This window comes from Tachyglossus aculeatus, chromosome 1, assembly GCF_015852505.1.
Source record: "Tachyglossus aculeatus isolate mTacAcu1 chromosome 1, mTacAcu1.pri, whole genome shotgun sequence".
Classification (NCBI taxonomy): domain Eukaryota; kingdom Metazoa; phylum Chordata; class Mammalia; order Monotremata; family Tachyglossidae; genus Tachyglossus; species Tachyglossus aculeatus.
The window spans coordinates 84860357-84877912 of record NC_052066.1 but is presented as its reverse complement, the minus strand read 5'-3'; the positions used below and the strand labels follow the sequence as shown (position 1 = coordinate 84877912).

Genomic DNA, 17556 nt, shown 5'->3' with positions numbered 1-17556 from the left:
TGGGCTGGAGAAGGAGAGAAAGGAGGTGAGGTAGGAGGGGGCCAGGGGATGGACAGCCTGGAAGCCCAGGGTGAGGAGCTTTTGTTTGTCCCACGTGGGGCTCACAGTCTCAATCCCCATTTTACAGATGAGATAACTGAGGCCCAGAGAAGTGACTTGCCCACAGTCACACGGCTGACAAGTGGCGGAGCCGGGATTAGAACCCACGACCTCTGACTCCCAAGCCCACGCTCTTTCCGCTGAACCACGCTGCTCCCCTCTGGACGTAATCTTCATAATGGTACTTGTGAAGCGCTCACTGTGCGTCAGGCGCTGTGCTAAGCCCTGGGGTGAACGCAAGCAGTCGGGCTGGACCCAGCTCCTGTCCCGCAGAGGGCCCATAGCTTCAATCCCCGTTTTTCAGAGGAGGCAACTGAGGCCCTGAAAAGTGAAGCGACTTAATAATTGTGGCATTTGTTAAGTGCCTATTATTTGTCGGGCACTGTGCTAAGCGCTGGGGCGGAGACAAGGAAATCGGGTTGGACCCAATCCCTGACCCGCCCAGGGCTCCCGGTCATAATCCCCATTTTTCAGATGAGGAGACTGAAGCCCAGCAAAGTGACTTAATAATTATGGTATTTGTTAAGCGCTTATTGTGTGCCGCGCACTGTATTAAGCATTTAGGGCAGTGGTCTGCATCCCCCCACCTTACCCCATCCCCCCCATCTTACCTCCTTCCCTTCCCCACAGCACCTGTATATATGTATATATGTTTGCACATATTTATTACTCTATTTTATTTGTGCATATCTATTCTATTTATTTTATTTTGTTAGTATGTTTGGTTTTGTTCTCCGTCTTCCCCTTTTAGACTGTGAGCCCACTGTTGGGTAGGGACTGTCTCTGTATGTTGCCAACTTGTACTTCCCGAGCGCTGAGTACAGTGCTCGGCACACAGTAAGCGCTCAATAAATACGATTGATGGATTGATATCTATTTATTTATGTTAATGTCTGTCTCCCCTTCTTGACTGAGCTCGTTGTGGGCAGGGACTGTGTCTGTTGTTATATTGTACTCTCCCAAGCACTAAGTACAGTGCTTTGCACACAGTAAGCGCTAAATAAATACGATTGATTAGCTCGCAACCAGTCTACTCCCTTTGGGGAACGTGTCCGTCAGTCGTATTTATTGAACGCTTATGGTGGGCAGAGCACTCTCTTGAGCGGTGGCTTAGTACGGTGTTCTGCACACAGTAAGTGTTCAACAAATACTATTGATTGATTAATTGATTGAGACAGTGGGCAGCCTGTTTCCCGGAGACGCGATCACCGACCGAGGGCAGTCACCTCCTAATAAAGTACGGTTCGTGTCCCAGTCTGATTCCGAGGAGGATTTTATTATTGTGATTTTTGCCTGGTCGAGTTACAGTGATTTGAAGATGATCGCCCGCTTAACGTTTTATCTACATTAAAAATGATTTTTGCCCGGTGATTTAGTATGGCTGAAAGTTATCAGTGATTTGTGAAGTCTTTGCTGTGGTCTAAGCGCTGGGTTACATACAGGATAGTTAGGTCAGACACAGCCCCTGTCCTTCTTGGGATGCGCAGCGTGAGGCAGAGGGGTGGGGGAGAGAAAAAACAGGTATTAAATTCCCGTTGTACAGATGTGGAAACTGAGGCATGTAGAACTTAATTTGTCCAAGGTCACCCAGCAGGCAAGTGGGAGAGCAGGGACTAAAATCCAGGACTTCAGATTCCAGGCCCGTGCTCGTTTGTCCGGGTCACGCTCCTTCCCTGCCTACCTCTCCTCCTATCCCGCCGAGCGCTGCTTCACAGTTTCTTTCATCGATTCATTCATTCAGTCGTATTTATTGAGCACTTAGCGGGTGCAGAGCACTGTACTAAGCGCTTGGGAGAGCACAATCCAGATCGCTGGCCCTTTCGTTGCCTCCCACCCCCTACCTAGGAGACTCACAAGACTCAGGAGGAAAATGGACAAAAGCACTTAAGAATAATAATAATAATAATAGCATTTATTAAGCGCTTACTGTGTGCAAAGCACTGTTCTAAGCGCTGGGGGGGGATACAAGGTAATCAGGTTGTCCCACAGGGGGCTCACACCCTTCATCCCCATTTTCCAGATGAGGGAACTGAGGCCCGGAGAAGTGAAGTGACTTGCCCAAAGTCACATAGCTGACAGTTGGCGGAGCCGGGATTTGAACCCATGACCTCCGACTCCAAAGCCCAGGCTCTTTCCACTGAGTCACGCTGCTTCCTGGATGGCGAGCTCTGAGACACACCTCTAGACTGTAAGCTCATTGTGGGCAGGGAAAGCGTCTGCCAACTCTGTTGTATTGTACTCTCTCGAGCGTCTAATATTTGTACATATTTATTACTCTATTATCTTGTACGTATCTATTCTATTTATTTTATTTTGTTAGTATGTTTGGTTTTGTTCTCTGTCTCCCCCTTCTAGACTGTGAGCCCGCTGTTGGGTAGGGACCGTCTCTATGTGTTGCCGACTTGTACTTCCCAAGCGCTTAGTACAGTACTCTGCACACAGTAAGCGCTCAATAAATACGATTGATTGATTGATTGCTCAGTACACAGTAAGCGTTCGGTACTATTAATGCTGTTATCAATTGGTCCAGCATTGGGCCAGAACTCTGCCCAGTCTCTTTCCCGGATCAAAGTACCCGATTTGAGACTGGTGGTAAATATTAGGAATTTTATTACACTAGTTTAGACCTGTTTAAGATGCCCAGGATGTTGTAGCTTCTCGGTTCGCTCGTTGCACTTGGGGCACGTCTTTGATTTGGGGAAAATCATCATCATCATCAATCGTATTTATTGAGCGCTTACTATGTGCAGAGCACTGTACTAAGCGCTTGGGAAGTACAAATTGGCAACATGTAGAGACAGTCCCTACCCAACAGTGGGCTCACAGTCTAAGAGGGGGAGACAGAGAACAAAACCAAACATACTAACAAAATAAAATAAATAGGATAGATATGTTCAAGTAAAATAAATAAATAAATAAATAGAGTAATAAATACGTACAAACATATATACATATATACAGGTGCTGTGGGGAAGGGAAGGAGGTAAGATGGGGGGGATGGAGAGGGGGACGAGGGGGAGAGGGGGAAAATCCAGTCGTCTCCTAGGACTAAAAATGTATTCTACTTAGCACCTCAAACAAGTTAAAGGCTTTAGTTACTTGGTCCTTCTTTTTTTATGGCATTTAAGCACGTGCTACGCGCCAGGCACTGTACTAACCACTGGGGAAGATACAAGAAAATTGGGTTGGACACAATCCCTGTACCACAATCTTAATCTCCATTTTGCAGGTGAGGGAACTGAGACACAGAAAAGTTGTGACTTGCCCAAAGTAACACAGCAGACAGGTGGTGGAATACGAATTCATGGCCTGGGGGGGTCAATCCGTGTGGTGAATAAGTAGCAAGTCCTTCAACCGGTGGCTTAAACATTGTTCTGGTAATGATAATGGTATTCGTTAAGTGCTTACTATGTGAGAATCAGTGGAAAGAGCCCGGGCTTGGGAGCCAGAGGTCATGGGTTCTAATCCCAGCTCTGTCGCATGTCTGCTGTGTGGCCTTGGGCAAGTCACTTAACTTCTCTGGGCCTCAGTTCCCTCAACTGTAAAATGGGGATTAATAATGTGAGCCCCCTGTGGGACAACCTGATCACCTTGTAGCCTCCCCAGCGCTTAGAACAGTGCTTTGCACATGGTAAGCGCTTAAGAAGTGCCATTATTATTGTTATTCTCTGAGCCTCAGTTGCCTCATCTGTAAAATGGGGATGAAGACTGTGAGCCCCCCGTGGGACAACCTGATCACCTTGTAACCTCCCCTGTGCTTAGAACAGTGCTTTGCACATAGTAAGTGCTTAATAAGTGCCATTATTATTATTATTCTCTGAGCCTCAGTTACCTCATCTGGAAAATGGGGATTAAGACTGTGAGCCCCACATGGGACAAACTGATCACCTTGTAACCTCCCCAGCGCTTAGAACAGTGCTTTGCACGTAGTAAGCGCTTAATAAATGCCAATATTATTATTATTATTCTCTGAGCCTCAGTGACCTCACCTGGAAAATGGGGATTAAGACTGTGAGCCCCACGTGGGACAATCTGATCACCTTGTAACCTCCCCAGAGCTTAGAACAATCAATCAATCAATCGTATTTATTGAGCGCTTACTGTGTGCAGAGCACTGTACTAAGCGCTTGGGAAGTACAAGTTGGCAACATACAGAGACAGTCCTTACCCAACAGTGGGCTCACAGTCTAAAAGGGGGAGACAGAGAACAAAACCAAACATACTAACAAAATAAAATAAATAGAATAGATATGTACAAGTAAAATAGAGTAATAAATATGTACAAACATATATACATATATGCAGGTGCTGTGGGGAAGGGAAGGAGGTAAGATGAGGGGGATGGAGAGGGGGACGAGGGAGAGAGGAAGGAAGGGGCTCAGTCTGGGAAGGCCTCCTGGAGGAGGTGAGCTCCTTGTCACCCTTTAAATTGGCTTCAGATCTAGGAACAGTCTTTGCTCATCTACCATCTTAGATTATAAAGCCCTTTTAGTCTGAAGAGGTACATTTAACTACTTGTGTACAATAAGTGGGATCTGTTTGGCCGGAATCCCTAACCATGGCCGTGAGGTTAGGGGACAGGGAGAAGGCTATAATCCTTGGGTGGATAGTTTAGGTTGCTTTTCCAGGGGTTTTCTTTTTGGTACTGCTGACCTGGGAAGAATCCTAGAGGAAAATCCCCGAGAGGCACTTTAAACCGAACTAAAACTTCCTGGAAACCTGAAGCCCCATCTTGACTTCTCCCTTTCCCAGATATACTAACCTTCAGGTTGCCCTTCCCTGGATAGCGAATTGTCTGGATCCTTAACAAGCACTCTATAAAGAATCAGGACTTTCAGGCTCCCAACTGCTTTGTCTCGAAGTTGACATGAGTTGAAGTTGCCAAATAGTGGCAAATAATGTCTTTAAATGCATATATCAATCAGTCAATCAATCAATCGTATTTATTGAGCGCTTACTGTGTGCAGAGCACTGTACTAAGCACTTGGGAAGTACAAGTTGGCAACATATAGAGACAGTCCGTACCCAACAGTGGGCTCACAGTCTAAAAGGGGGAGACAGAGAACAAAACCAAACATACTAACAAAATAAAATAAATAGAATAGATATGTACAAGTAAAATAAATAGAGTAATAAATATGTACAAACATATATACCTATATATGTATGCAGGTGCTGTGGGGAAGGGAAGGAGGTAAGATGGGGGATATTTACTTCAAGAGCACACTTCGATCTAGGGGTAGAAATATCTGAAGATGTGAATGTTGCGGGTTCGTGGTCATCTCCTGAAGGAAAGGGGTATGCGGAAGCATCCAAATGCTTTTTAGGTCCACGTGTAAAGGGCTTGTAATAAGGTGGTGAATGTACGGTAAAGATATTTCAAGCCAATTATTTTTAAAATTTTAACATTTTTAACCGTTTTGCATTTTTAGCCTCTGCGACTTGATATCAAGAGAAAACTAACTGCTCGGTCTGACCGAGTGAAGAGCGTTGACTTGCATCCTACCGAGCCATGGATGTTGGCCAGCCTTTACAATGGCAGCGTCTGTGTTTGGAATCATGAGACACAGGTAAAACCTTTTTAGGTCATTTGTCAGTGGGGAAATAAGAGAATCTAGTGGGTAGGTAAATGAAGGCGTGTAATTGGCATGCATTTCCACGGCATTTTGTGGATTTGAAAACATGCAGCTTTTGCCACAGTCGCATCACCGAATATTTGTGTACTTCTACGTGAATCTAGTTAGAATAAATAAATGACTACAGAAGCCTAGGTGCTATGGTAGGAATTACCATGAGCAAGGTACCTTTCTAAAACCTATTTATGAAAAAAAGTTATATCAGTGAAAATCAACCTTGAGTCAGTTTTTTAAAAAAAATCCAAATCCCTAAAGCTGTGATGTAGTGGTGCGCTGTGTGACGAACCTATGGATTCTTTTTGTCTTTTCTGTAAAGGGTCTTCAGCAAATGACTAATCTTAAGGTTTGGAGTAATTTAGATGTTGGTGATTGAACTCCAACACCGTTTGGCACCAACAAACAGAAATTAGTCTCTGTCCTTTCCTCTGGATTGAAAATATAAATTCGAGATAACATTTTAGGGATTATAAAACTTTGCGGTATAGAACTTATTTAAGAAAAATAATATTTAGTAATGACATTTAATAACAGTCAATTACAGAGTTTTAAATCATATGGAGGGTTTGCTATTTTGACGTAATTTTTAGCTCTTCTTCATCCATTTACATAGTGTAGCCTGATCCCCCAAAATATATCTCCTTAGTCAGTAAAACTGTCTATGCACACAACTCTTTCTTTTGACCCTGCACTGCATTTTAGCCTGACAGACGCACATTGAATAGGGACGGTTCTCCAATTCCCCTACAGTGTTTTACCCGAAATTTGCAGCGAAAAGACAGGTTAAAGGAAAGCTGACTCTAATTGTAATGTTTAAATGAATTGTATAAATGTGCATTTTAAAATGTGTTTTTGCCACATCAAATGATTTTATAGAAAATCTGAATAAGGTATTCAAATTCTGAGCCCTTTGGCAAGTCAGAGGGAAAATAGATGGTTGGTTAAATTTCAGTACTTTTCATATTGATAAGAGCTTTCTTGTTAGCATCAGATCATTTCTAAAGTAGGAGTAATGTATATTTCAGTAATTGGACTTTAATTGTTTTCTCAACATCATTTTTTGTTGGGTTAAATTTTAAGACACTGGTGAAGACATTTGAAGTGTGCGATCTTCCTGTTCGAGCTGCAAAATTCGTAGCGAGAAAGAATTGGGTCGTGACAGGAGCGGTGAGTATCAGTACATCCCCTTACTTTTTCCTTTGCCCATTTTTTCTGTGCTGTGGTTGATAAATTCCTAAAGCTATATGTTGGGAACAGCATGACCGAGAGGAGAGAATACGGGCTTGGGAGTTAGAGGACTTGGGTTCTAATCCCGGCTCTGCCGCTTTCCTGCTCTGTGACCTTGGGCAAGGCACTTCACTTCTCTGACCTCAGTTTCTCCATCTGGAAAATGGGGATTAACTACCTGTTCTCCGTCTTATCAGATTGTGAGTCCCATGTGGACAGGCACTGTGTCCAACCTGATTAACTTGTATCTACCCCAGTACACCGACTGACATATGGTGCTTCATCAATACTGCCATAACAGTAAATCCGTGCCTGTTATGTTCGCTTTCAAAATTGGTTTGTAGTGTTTTGAAGTTTGGTCTTTAGCCCTTGAGAGTGTACAGTTTTTAGCTGCTGTATGTATTCAATCATTTAATAATATGTATTAGGCATTGTGGTGATAATCAATTGTCCATGTCCTCCGGCCTTGAAACGGGGAAGGGAGGTGTATGGCAACAGAGAAGGGAAGATTAAAATAATCCGCAGAGCAATATGAGAGTCCCGGCACTGCCAGTTGCGTACTGTGTGACCTTGGACAAGTCACTTAGCTTCCCTATGCCTCAGTTACCTCATCTGTGCAGTGGGGATTAAGACCGTGAGCCCCATATGGGACAGGGACTTCGTCCAACCTGATTAGCTTGTATCTACCCCAGTGCTTAGAGCGGTGCTTGACACATAGTAAGCGCTTAACAAATATCATTGTTATTATTATTACTACTAATAATAACTTCGGTGCCTCCGTTTCCTCAACTGCAAACTGGTGATTACCTATTCCCCCTCCTACTTAGACCGTGAGCCCCATGTGGGACGGGGACTGTGTCCGACCTAGTTAACTTGTACACACTCCAGCGCGTAGAAAGTGTTTGACACGTAGTAAGTGCTAAACAAATACCGTAAAAAAAAAAGAAAACAAGGACAACAATACATATAATAAAAGCAAGGCGTCCTTATTATATTTAGGTGCTTACTATGTGTCATTGTCTCTAGAAGTCATTTTCAGGTTTCTCACTGCGCTAACAGGGTGATCTGTCCCCTCATAGTCCCAGATTCCCAAGAGTCCTGATGTTCAGGAGGAGCCGCCTCTCCAGCTTCTGCCTCCCAGGACCCGCCCAGTGGTGTCGGAGCGACGCCGGGGGGGAGGTGGGAATATTTCTCTGCAGCCTCAACACTGCTGAGAGTAGGGAAGTAACCCCAGGAGGGCCCACTCTTGAAATGTGTGTTTTTCCTTTCCCTAGGATGACATGCAAATTAGAGTATTTAATTACAACACCTTGGAGAGAGTTCATATGTTTGAAGCACACTCAGACTACATCCGTTGTATCGCCGTTCATCCGACGCAACCGTTCATCTTAACCAGCAGCGGTAAGAGAGTGTGTGCGATGCATCTGGCTCTCTGCTTAATAGTGAAAAGCCCTTCAGATCGTTCAGTTTCCATTCACGGAAAAAATACCGATCAAAATGTTGCTGCATTTGAAATGGTAACGCCAAGTAGCGTATGTATTACTTAACTAATCAGACGTGCCATCTTTGCTGCTACTTTTGTGTTTTTTAATGAACTATCCACTGTACTTATGGTTTCAAATGGAATAGCTTAGATTCCTGTCAAAGAAGACCTCAGAAAAGGGAAAGCCCATTTACATGTTGATGAGTTAAAGTTTGGCCAATTGCCAGAACACCGTTTTTACATTTCTAGTCAAGCTAGTTTCAGAAGATTGCATGTAAATCTGTATCTGGCTAAAAGCTTTATAGGAACGTTTTGAAGACTATTTTTTGTGTGTCTGAAAAACATTAATCAATCAATCAATCAATCAATCGTATTTATTGAGCGCTTACTATGTGCAGAGCACTGTACTAAGCGCTTGGGAAGTACAAATTGGCATCACATAGAGACAGTCCCTACCCAACAGTGGGCTCACAGTCTAAAAGTATTAAGTGTTAAGTTAAGTATCCCACATTTTTATGGGGTGAGTTACAATTAAGATTACATTTGAAAAAATGTTTTTATTGCATTCTTTATATTCCATCTCTGGTCAGACCGGGTATCCACGCCGTTGGGTTACCCTGCATTAAATTCTTCAATCATTTCATAGTTGTTTCTTTTAGCTGTTGTTGATTCTTTCAAAGTGGTACAAATGACCACTTTCCCTGAGAGAAACGGGTGAATGCTGCTAACCTTTTAGTTTTAACTTCTCCATAAGGTGTGAATAGGAGCCAGTGACCTTTCTCCCTTTGAACTATGAAGGATTTAAAGAATAATTTATGTAACTGTAAAAAGTTACGATCTGTACTGAAAATGAAATTCTAATAGATAATTTTCTAGACAGCTGTATATTTTGGACCTATCTTTCCTGCTTGGAATTTGAAGAGTCGTCATCGTCATTGGTATTTATGGAGCACTTATGTGCGGAGCACTGTACTAAGCGCCTGGGAGAGTACCCAGACAAGAGTTTGACAGACCCGAGCTTACAGTCTCGAGTCATCGGTTTCATCCTTTTACTCATAGTGGCAGTTTGGGTTTCCGTGAGTTGTGCAAGTCTAGTTTGCATTATCGGCCCCAGCCTTTGAAAGTTTGGCATTATCACCTAACCATCCCTGGCAGTCTTTTCTCCTGTGAATACCGAAAGTTCCTGTTGAACCTACCAATAGAGCTGCAACCCTTTCTAAATACTAAGAAGAGCTACACGGAGACGTTGATTGTGCCTTCTAAAGGAAAGGCAGAAGGGATTGGTGAATATGTTTGTTTTTAGAATGTGTCAGTAACAATGTAAATACACAGTTTGAAGAATGTTGGCATTACGGCTAATTTTAAAACTTGTCTTTTCCTCAGATGACATGCTCATTAAACTGTGGGATTGGGATAAAAAGTGGTCTTGCTCTCAGGTCTTCGAAGGGCACACCCACTATGTAATGCAGATTGTCATAAATCCCAAGGATAATAATCAGTTTGCCAGTGCTTCTTTGGACAGAACAATCAAGGTATACTATTCACATTTGTGTTGTTTTATATTAGTACATTTTGAGATAGTGTATGGGCCCATGAAGGTTAATTAGAATTTGAGATGCTTCTGGGGAAAAAAAAATTAATATAGAAGCAAATGTTACTTTGACAGTTAACTTATATTCTCTATTTTTGAGTTTGAGATCTCGTAAAAATCTGTTTAGACTCAGTTTCTGATTAAGTATATCAGGTAGCGGAAGTGGGGGCTTTCAGTTGGCGCAGAGAAAAATTAGTGAAAATTATCACAATCCCATCAGTCTCTTGTTTTTCTTTATAATTCCAGTAGCAGACCCGTTTACAGACCGTTAATAGTGTGATTGACTTCTCCCTCTTTATTTCATCTCACTGTCATCATAATCACTTCCCGAGTGGACTACGTGCATGTACCAGCACTGTCCAAAAGAACTTGTCTCTTTCCTTATTTTACCTGAAATGTTTTACCATTCTTCTATCTCTAATTAGTAAAATTCAAGTTTATAATAATCGTTTTCATCAGTCTCCTCCGTAGCCTCCCTGTTTCATATGGCTCTCTTCAGAGTGCTCTAAAGGCTACTGATTCCTTGTGGGTTTTGTTGGGTGCATTACTCCCTAGTCTACACCCTTTCATTGTTCTCATCTGGCACAGATTTGAATTTTTTTGTTATTAGGAGACTTCTCCATGATTTTTGCCACATGCCTTTTGCTTCCAACTCTGTTTTCTCTGACTTGGCTTGCCTGACTTATTTCTGTGATCTTTGTTTACTTTTTCCATTCTGTCTGTCCCTTTCTTAGGTAATAATTCAACATCCTTCTTTCAGTACCTTTCAAAAAAAAAAATTTCCATAGGCCCACCAAAAGTCTTCCACAAAAATCTTTCCATTTCTCAAGGAGGGAGGGCGAACAAAAGAAAAGTAAGAAAGAAAGACCATGAAAAGGTGAAGAGTTGTAGTTACTGGTCCCATCATAACTCACTTTCATGTCTGATACACTGCTTCCGAAGAAATAAGTGAGGCGTTAATTCTCATTAATTCTATTCTTTGAAGGTTTGGCAGCTTGGCTCTTCTTCACCGAACTTCACTTTAGAGGGCCACGAGAAGGGAGTGAACTGCATTGATTACTACAGTGGAGGTGACAAACCATATCTCATTTCAGGAGCAGATGATCGCCTTGTTAAAATATGGGACTACCAGGTATTTGAAACTCAACATTCATTCGCATTTATCGAGAGCCTCCTGAAACCAGGACACTGTGTTGCAGGCTCTTGAGAGAGAAAGTTAAGGTCAGAGATCCAGTGCATGCCCAGGAGGAGTTTACTGTTTAATGAAAACAGGATGACATACGTTGTATCTATATATTCAGTGTAGGGGGTAGGGAAAGCATGTAGATCTAATTGAAAATATTAAAAGTTGGAGTAAAAAAATACATAAATGATTTATATGGAATAAGTAAATTGAATTCCAGTCATCCCTTTTCTAATAATCTTCTTTGCATTTTGGGGGGATAGCACCCATTTGTTACAGTGCCCTCATGTTGAAATAGCACTGCAAACTTTATCTTCATTCTTTCATTCAATCGTATTTATTGAGGGCTTACTGTTTGCAGAGCACTGTACCTTGGCAGAAGCCCTTTGGAAGTGTTATGAGGACTTGAGAAGGAGACATAATTAGCAGGCTAGCTTGAGAGGAGTGACGATGAATTGGGGTTTAGCAGGTGGAGAGAAAATATATAAGTAGATTGCTGCAGCGGGGAAGCCTTGAAGTCAGTGGTCAAGAGTTTCTTTTGGATGTAGAAAGAAATTGATAGCCATAGGAGTTTCTGTTTACATTTTCATTGCGTAGCAGAATGAATGAGTAGGAACTCTTAATTTTCCTCTGACATCCTTTGACTAAAGCTTGGATTTGAAAGTGAGAAATGGTAAATCCCAGAAATAGTTCAGAACAAACCGAACCGGTATAATAGCCTAATGTTTCGCTTTTCCAGCCCACTCAGTTGCGTGCCGTGTTTCCTTTGTTTTCGTAGTCCCATGCGGAATTCCAATTTTCAAGTCGTGTGAAAAATGTCCACAAGGGACTGACTTGAAGCCTAGGAAACTGGCTTTCTTTTCTGAGCATAGTCACATTCGTAATTGCAAAATTGAAACTGGACTCAAATAGTAAAGTCCACTACGCTGCACTCTTTAGGCATCTGGCAGGAGTCAAGTTAGTGTGATGAAATGAAAGTCTATTAACATAGGAATTAAGGGCAACAACATTAAAAGGGAAACAAAATTTCCAGTTTTCATGTATTTTTATACTGAGAGTATATCTTTTTGCCATAACACATTATTAGGACTGTAGAATAAGGACCTCAGGTTATCACTTTAACTCTTTTCTATTAAATATATGTTTGATTCTATATGTTACAGAATAAAACTTGTGTGCAAACATTAGAAGGTCATGCACAGAATGTGTCTTGTGCCAGTTTTCACCCTGAACTGCCAATCATCATCACTGGTTCAGAAGATGGTAAATTTTTAAGTGTTTTTTTCTTTGTTGTTGTTGTTTTAACCCTGATTAGGAAACCAAAAAGTATTCCTGTATTTCAGCACTTAGAACAGTGCTTGGCACATAGTAAGTGCTTAACAAATACCATAATAATATTTATTATTATTATTAATAATAATAATAATTATTATTATTACTATTTAGAAGGGTGTATTTCACTGTAAGTTTCAGTAGGAAATATTAATGCAGATTATAAATTGCATTTAGTACATATCAGAGTTTGCGCAGCTGATGGTACTGCATTATTTTGTAAAACATTTTACAGGAAGATTATTAGAAGACTAAAGACATCAGAAATGTTAGTAATAGAATTACAGGTTTTAAAATTATACCCTTGAATATAGTATCTGTGATTTTTCATAGTTTCTACAGATGAAACCTCAATATACTAAAATGTCAATATGCTTATTGAAGCAAAATATGCCTATTGTAATTTTTTATTGATATTTCTACTGGTTATACACCTGTTAAATCTGGGTATTAAGGATATTTATTGACCACTTCCTATGTGAAGAGCACTGTCATAAGTGTTTGGAAGAACACAATACAACAGAATTAGCAGACATGTTCCCTGCCTAAAATGTGCTTTCAGTCCAGAAGGGGAGACAGGCATCAATATAAATAATTTAAAATATATAATTTAAAGATATGAATATGTGTTGTGGTATTAAGAGCTTCAACCTAACTACCCCGTAGGGTTTTTTCATTCATGCAGTAGTGTTTATTGAACATTTACCGGGTGCAGACTGCTGTACTAAGCACTTGGGAGAGTACGAAACAACAATAAGACACATTCCCTGCCCACAATGAGCTTCTATCTAGAGGGGGTCAGACATTAATATAAATAAATACATAAATTATAGGTATGAATTCCAAACGCAGACTAATGCCTCTTATAATTAGTAAAGGTCTAAATTTAGAAAATTTGCCTTTTTGGTCAGCAGCAGGCCTAAAGGGGAACAAGAAAGGTAGCATCCTGCCCTTCTTGGAAGGTTAGCTGATTAATTACACATCACCTTTTTTCCCCCCAGGATTGCCTCTTTTCCAGTTAATTAATGGAGAGAACTAGGCAATCTTATAAGATTGTAAATTAAGTAGCTGTCCTACTTTTTTCACTGGGCAGCTCTCTTATCAGTGCTTTTGTTGTTTCACTGTGTTATTGTTGTGTGTCCAACTTCTTTGTTTAATCAAGGTTTCACCTGTAAAGGGATTTTAAAGGGCAGTTTAATTAAGAACCAAAGATCCTAGGCAGTAATTTGTTGGGGGATATTTCTTTGTGGCGGTTATGAAAGTAGAAATTTGAATTATTGATTTTTTTTTTTTAAATTCCCAGGCACTGTGCGTATTTGGCATTCAAGCACTTATCGCCTTGAAAGTACTTTAAACTACGGAATGGAGAGAGTGTGGTGTGTGGCCAGTCTGAGAGGATCCAATAATGTTGCCTTGGGATATGATGAAGGCAGTATTATTGTAAAGGTATTCCAATAATTACATCACATGTAATAATATTACATCTGTCTTTATACAAAGATGTGTAAATTTAAGTGAAAGATTCATTCATTCATTCATTCAATCATATTTATTGAGCGCTTACTGTGTGCAGAGCACTGTACTAAGCGCTTGGGAAGTACAAGTCGGCAACATCTAGAAACGGTCCCTACCCAATAGCGGGCTCACAGTCTAGAAGGGGGAGACAGAGAACAAAACAAAACATATTAACAAAATAAAATAAATAGAATAAATATGTACAAATAAAGAGTAATAAATACATACAAACATATATACATATATACAGGTGCTGTGGGGAGGGGGAGATGCGTAAGGACGTAACGTGCAGAAATAATTAAATGATGGCCGAGTAGGGCACTGGAGGATGCCAACATTTTATTCTCTACTTCAAAGATTACATTCTTTTTTAAAAATTCCTAATTTTAGTACTTTGGAAATCCTGCAGTTCACATGTTTTTTTTTTCCAACAGCCAAAAGGTACAGGACACTGATTCAGAGTTACAGCTAATTAAGTCAACTCTCTTTGAGTCCCATAATCGCCTTTAAAACCTATCTCGGGAGCCCTCATTTCAGAAAGATACAGTTTTTACTTGTATAATGGTGATGATGATGATGAGGATGGCATTTATTAAGCGCTTACTAAGTGCAAAGCACTGTTCTAAGTGCTGGGTACCACTCTTTTGCATCATTTTTGCAAACCCGAAACAGCGGAGAGGTGATCGTGTGGGGTTCGTATAAGGATTAAGTCGAGCAACAAGGGCAGCAGGAGAAAGAATGAAAAGGGAGGAGGAGGAGAAAGGTAAGCGGGCACTTGAGATTTCATCCCTTCTGTTGCAGTCTCCCAAGAGCAGTGTGTAACAGACATTCAGTGAATGAACTCCCCTCTCTTTTCCCCTCTTTTTGCCCGACTTCTCAAATCTCCCGAGGAAATTTCCTTGATATCTGCATTGTTAACTCCCCCCCCGGCCCACCTCTTCCTACCCCAACGTGCACACAATTCAGAGGATCGTGAGAAGCGGCGTTCTCGTGTATTTCTGAGAAATAGTGTAGCCTAGTGCAGAGAGCACGGGCCTGGGAATCAGAGGGCCTGGGTTCCAATGCCACTTACCTGCTGTGTGACCTTGGGCAAGTCACTTAGCATCTTTGTGCCTCAGTTGTCTCATCTGAGAGAACTGGCCCCCCACCCTACCTCCTTCCCCTTCCCACAGCACCTGTATATATGTTTGTACAGATTTATTACTCTATTTTACTTGTACATATTTACTATTCTATTTATTCTGTTAATGATGTGCATTTAGCTTTAATTCCGTTTGTTCTGACGACTTGACATCTGTCCACATGTATTGTTTTGTTGTGTGTCTTCCCCTTCTAGACTGTGAGCCCGCTGTTGGGTAGGGGACCGTCTCTATATGTTGCCAACTTGTACTTCCCAAACGCTTAGTACAGTGCTCTGCACACAGTAAGCGCTCAATAAATATGATTGAATGAGTGAATGGATGAATACGATTGAATGAATGAATGAACACCTGCTCTCCCTCCTACTTCAAATGGGGATGAAGACTGAGAGCCCCCCGTGGGACAACTTCATCACCTTGTCACCTCCCCAGCGCTTAGAACAGTGCTTTGCACATAGTAAGTGCTTCATAAGTGCCATCATTAGCATTATTATTCTCTGTGCCTCAGTTCCCTCATCTGTAAAATGGGGATGAAGACTGTGAGCCCCCCGTGGGACAACCTGATCACCTTGTCACCTCCCTAGCGCTTAGAACAGTGCTTTGCACGTAGTAAGCGCTTAATAAATGCCATCATCATCATCATTACTTAGCCTGTTAGCCCCATGTGGGACCTGATTATCTTTTTATTTATCCCAGTGCTTAGTTCAGTGCTAGGCACATAGTAATCACTTAACAAATATCAGTCGTATTTATTGAGTGCTTATTATGTGCAGAGCACTGTACTAAGCACTTCGGAGAATACAATGCAACAGAATTAGCCGGCATGTTCCTTTCTCATAAGGAGCTTACAGGTTAAAGGGAAATAGCACAATTTTCAATTATTATTATTAGTAGTAGTATTCGTATTATTACTCTTGTTGTTATAATTCAAAGAAAATCCCTACCTGATGTGAACCTCTAACCGCAACGCTGACATTTTCTGATGCTTCCCTTCCTACCCCAGTGTGTGCTGCAATCACTGCTTAAAAAAATAATGATTGTCTTCTTTCCTCCTCAAAATTTGGAATGGGGGACTTAATGCAGTGGAGACAGTTTTGCATGCAACTATGGTATCCTCCTTGTATTTTAACAAAATAACTAAATTAATCATGTGTCACCGATTCTGTTCAGCATAGTTTCTGTATGATCTTTTTGTTTGAATATGGAGTAAAGAAAGGAGAACAGTCTCAGCTGAATAAGAAAGTGGCTAGCCTATATTCCCCCTGATAAAAATTAATTTGTTCTGTTTCTTAGCTTGGCCGGGAGGAGCCTGCGATGTCCATGGATGCCAACGGAAAGATTATCTGGGCTAAGCATTCGGAAGTTCAGCAGGCTAATTTGAAAGCAATGGGAGATGCTGAAATTAAAGATGGAGAAAGATTGCCACTCGCTGTGAAGGATATGGGTAGTTGTGAAATCTACCCTCAGACCATTCAACACAATCCTAATGGACGGTAAAATATTTTTCTGGCAGTATTTAAAAAAAAGAAAATGGAAAGTCACATCCTTAGACATAAGTGTTTTAAAGAAAAATCTACTCTCAGTTCGTTGCCATTCAAACTGGAAGTATGTTGACCTACATAAAATACTGCATAAATTATGCATTGTGAAGGAATTCATTCGTTCATTCATTCAGTCGTATTTATTGAGCACTTACTGTGTGGAGAGCACTGTACTAAGCTCCTGGAAAGTACAATTCGGCAACAAATAGAGACAATCCCTACCCAACAATGGGTTCACAGTGTAGCAGGGGGGAGACAGACATCAAAACAGGTAAACAGGCATCAATAACATCAATATAAATAAATAGAATTGTAGATCTATACACATTAATATGATAAATAGAATAATAAATATGTACATATATACACAAGTGCTGGGGTGGGGGGAAGAGGGTAGAACAGAGGGAGAGAGTTGGGGTGATGGGGAGGGGAGGAGGAGCAGAGGAAAAGGGGGGTTTAGTCTGGGAATTGAAGAATGGAATACATGTTTTCATTAGTTGTATACATTTTAGATATTCCAAGGCAGAATAGGCTCTACTGTAGGTTTTGGATCTAGAAATTTTGGATCAAGTGACATCAGACTTGGCACATTGTAAGCGCTTAATAAATGCCATCATTATTATCAGGCTTTTAAAATAGATTATTGGAGTGGTGATTTCAGTAGTTTGTGAAACTTTATCCTCAAAAGCATTTATTGAGCATCTAGTGTGTGTACAGAGCTCTTTACTAAGCACTTGGGAGAGTAGAAATGATTGCTGCTTTCAAGGAGCTTAAAACCATTTGAGTTGAGATAATGTGAGGGGAAATTTTTAT

General features: G+C 41.1%; 1 protein-coding gene across 2 annotated transcripts in view; it reads left to right on the top strand.

Moving 5' to 3' along the window:
* The first annotated feature begins 246 nt into the window (after positions 1-246).
* The window catches only part of COPB2 (COPI coat complex subunit beta 2), a 30803-nt gene continuing 13493 nt past the window's right edge, over positions 247-17556 (top strand). For both annotated transcript variants that reach the window (XM_038764631.1, XM_038764547.1), the window contains exons 1-9: positions 247-280; positions 5532-5669; positions 6813-6899; positions 8234-8360; positions 9826-9974; positions 11019-11165; positions 12380-12479; positions 13852-13994; positions 16496-16695. In XM_038764631.1, coding sequence (XP_038620559.1) covers positions 278-280; positions 5532-5669; positions 6813-6899; positions 8234-8360; positions 9826-9974; positions 11019-11165; positions 12380-12479; positions 13852-13994; positions 16496-16695 — 1094 coding nt within the window. In that variant the 5' untranslated portion in view covers positions 247-277. The remainder of the gene's footprint in view (positions 281-5531; positions 5670-6812; positions 6900-8233; positions 8361-9825; positions 9975-11018; positions 11166-12379; positions 12480-13851; positions 13995-16495; positions 16696-17556) is intronic.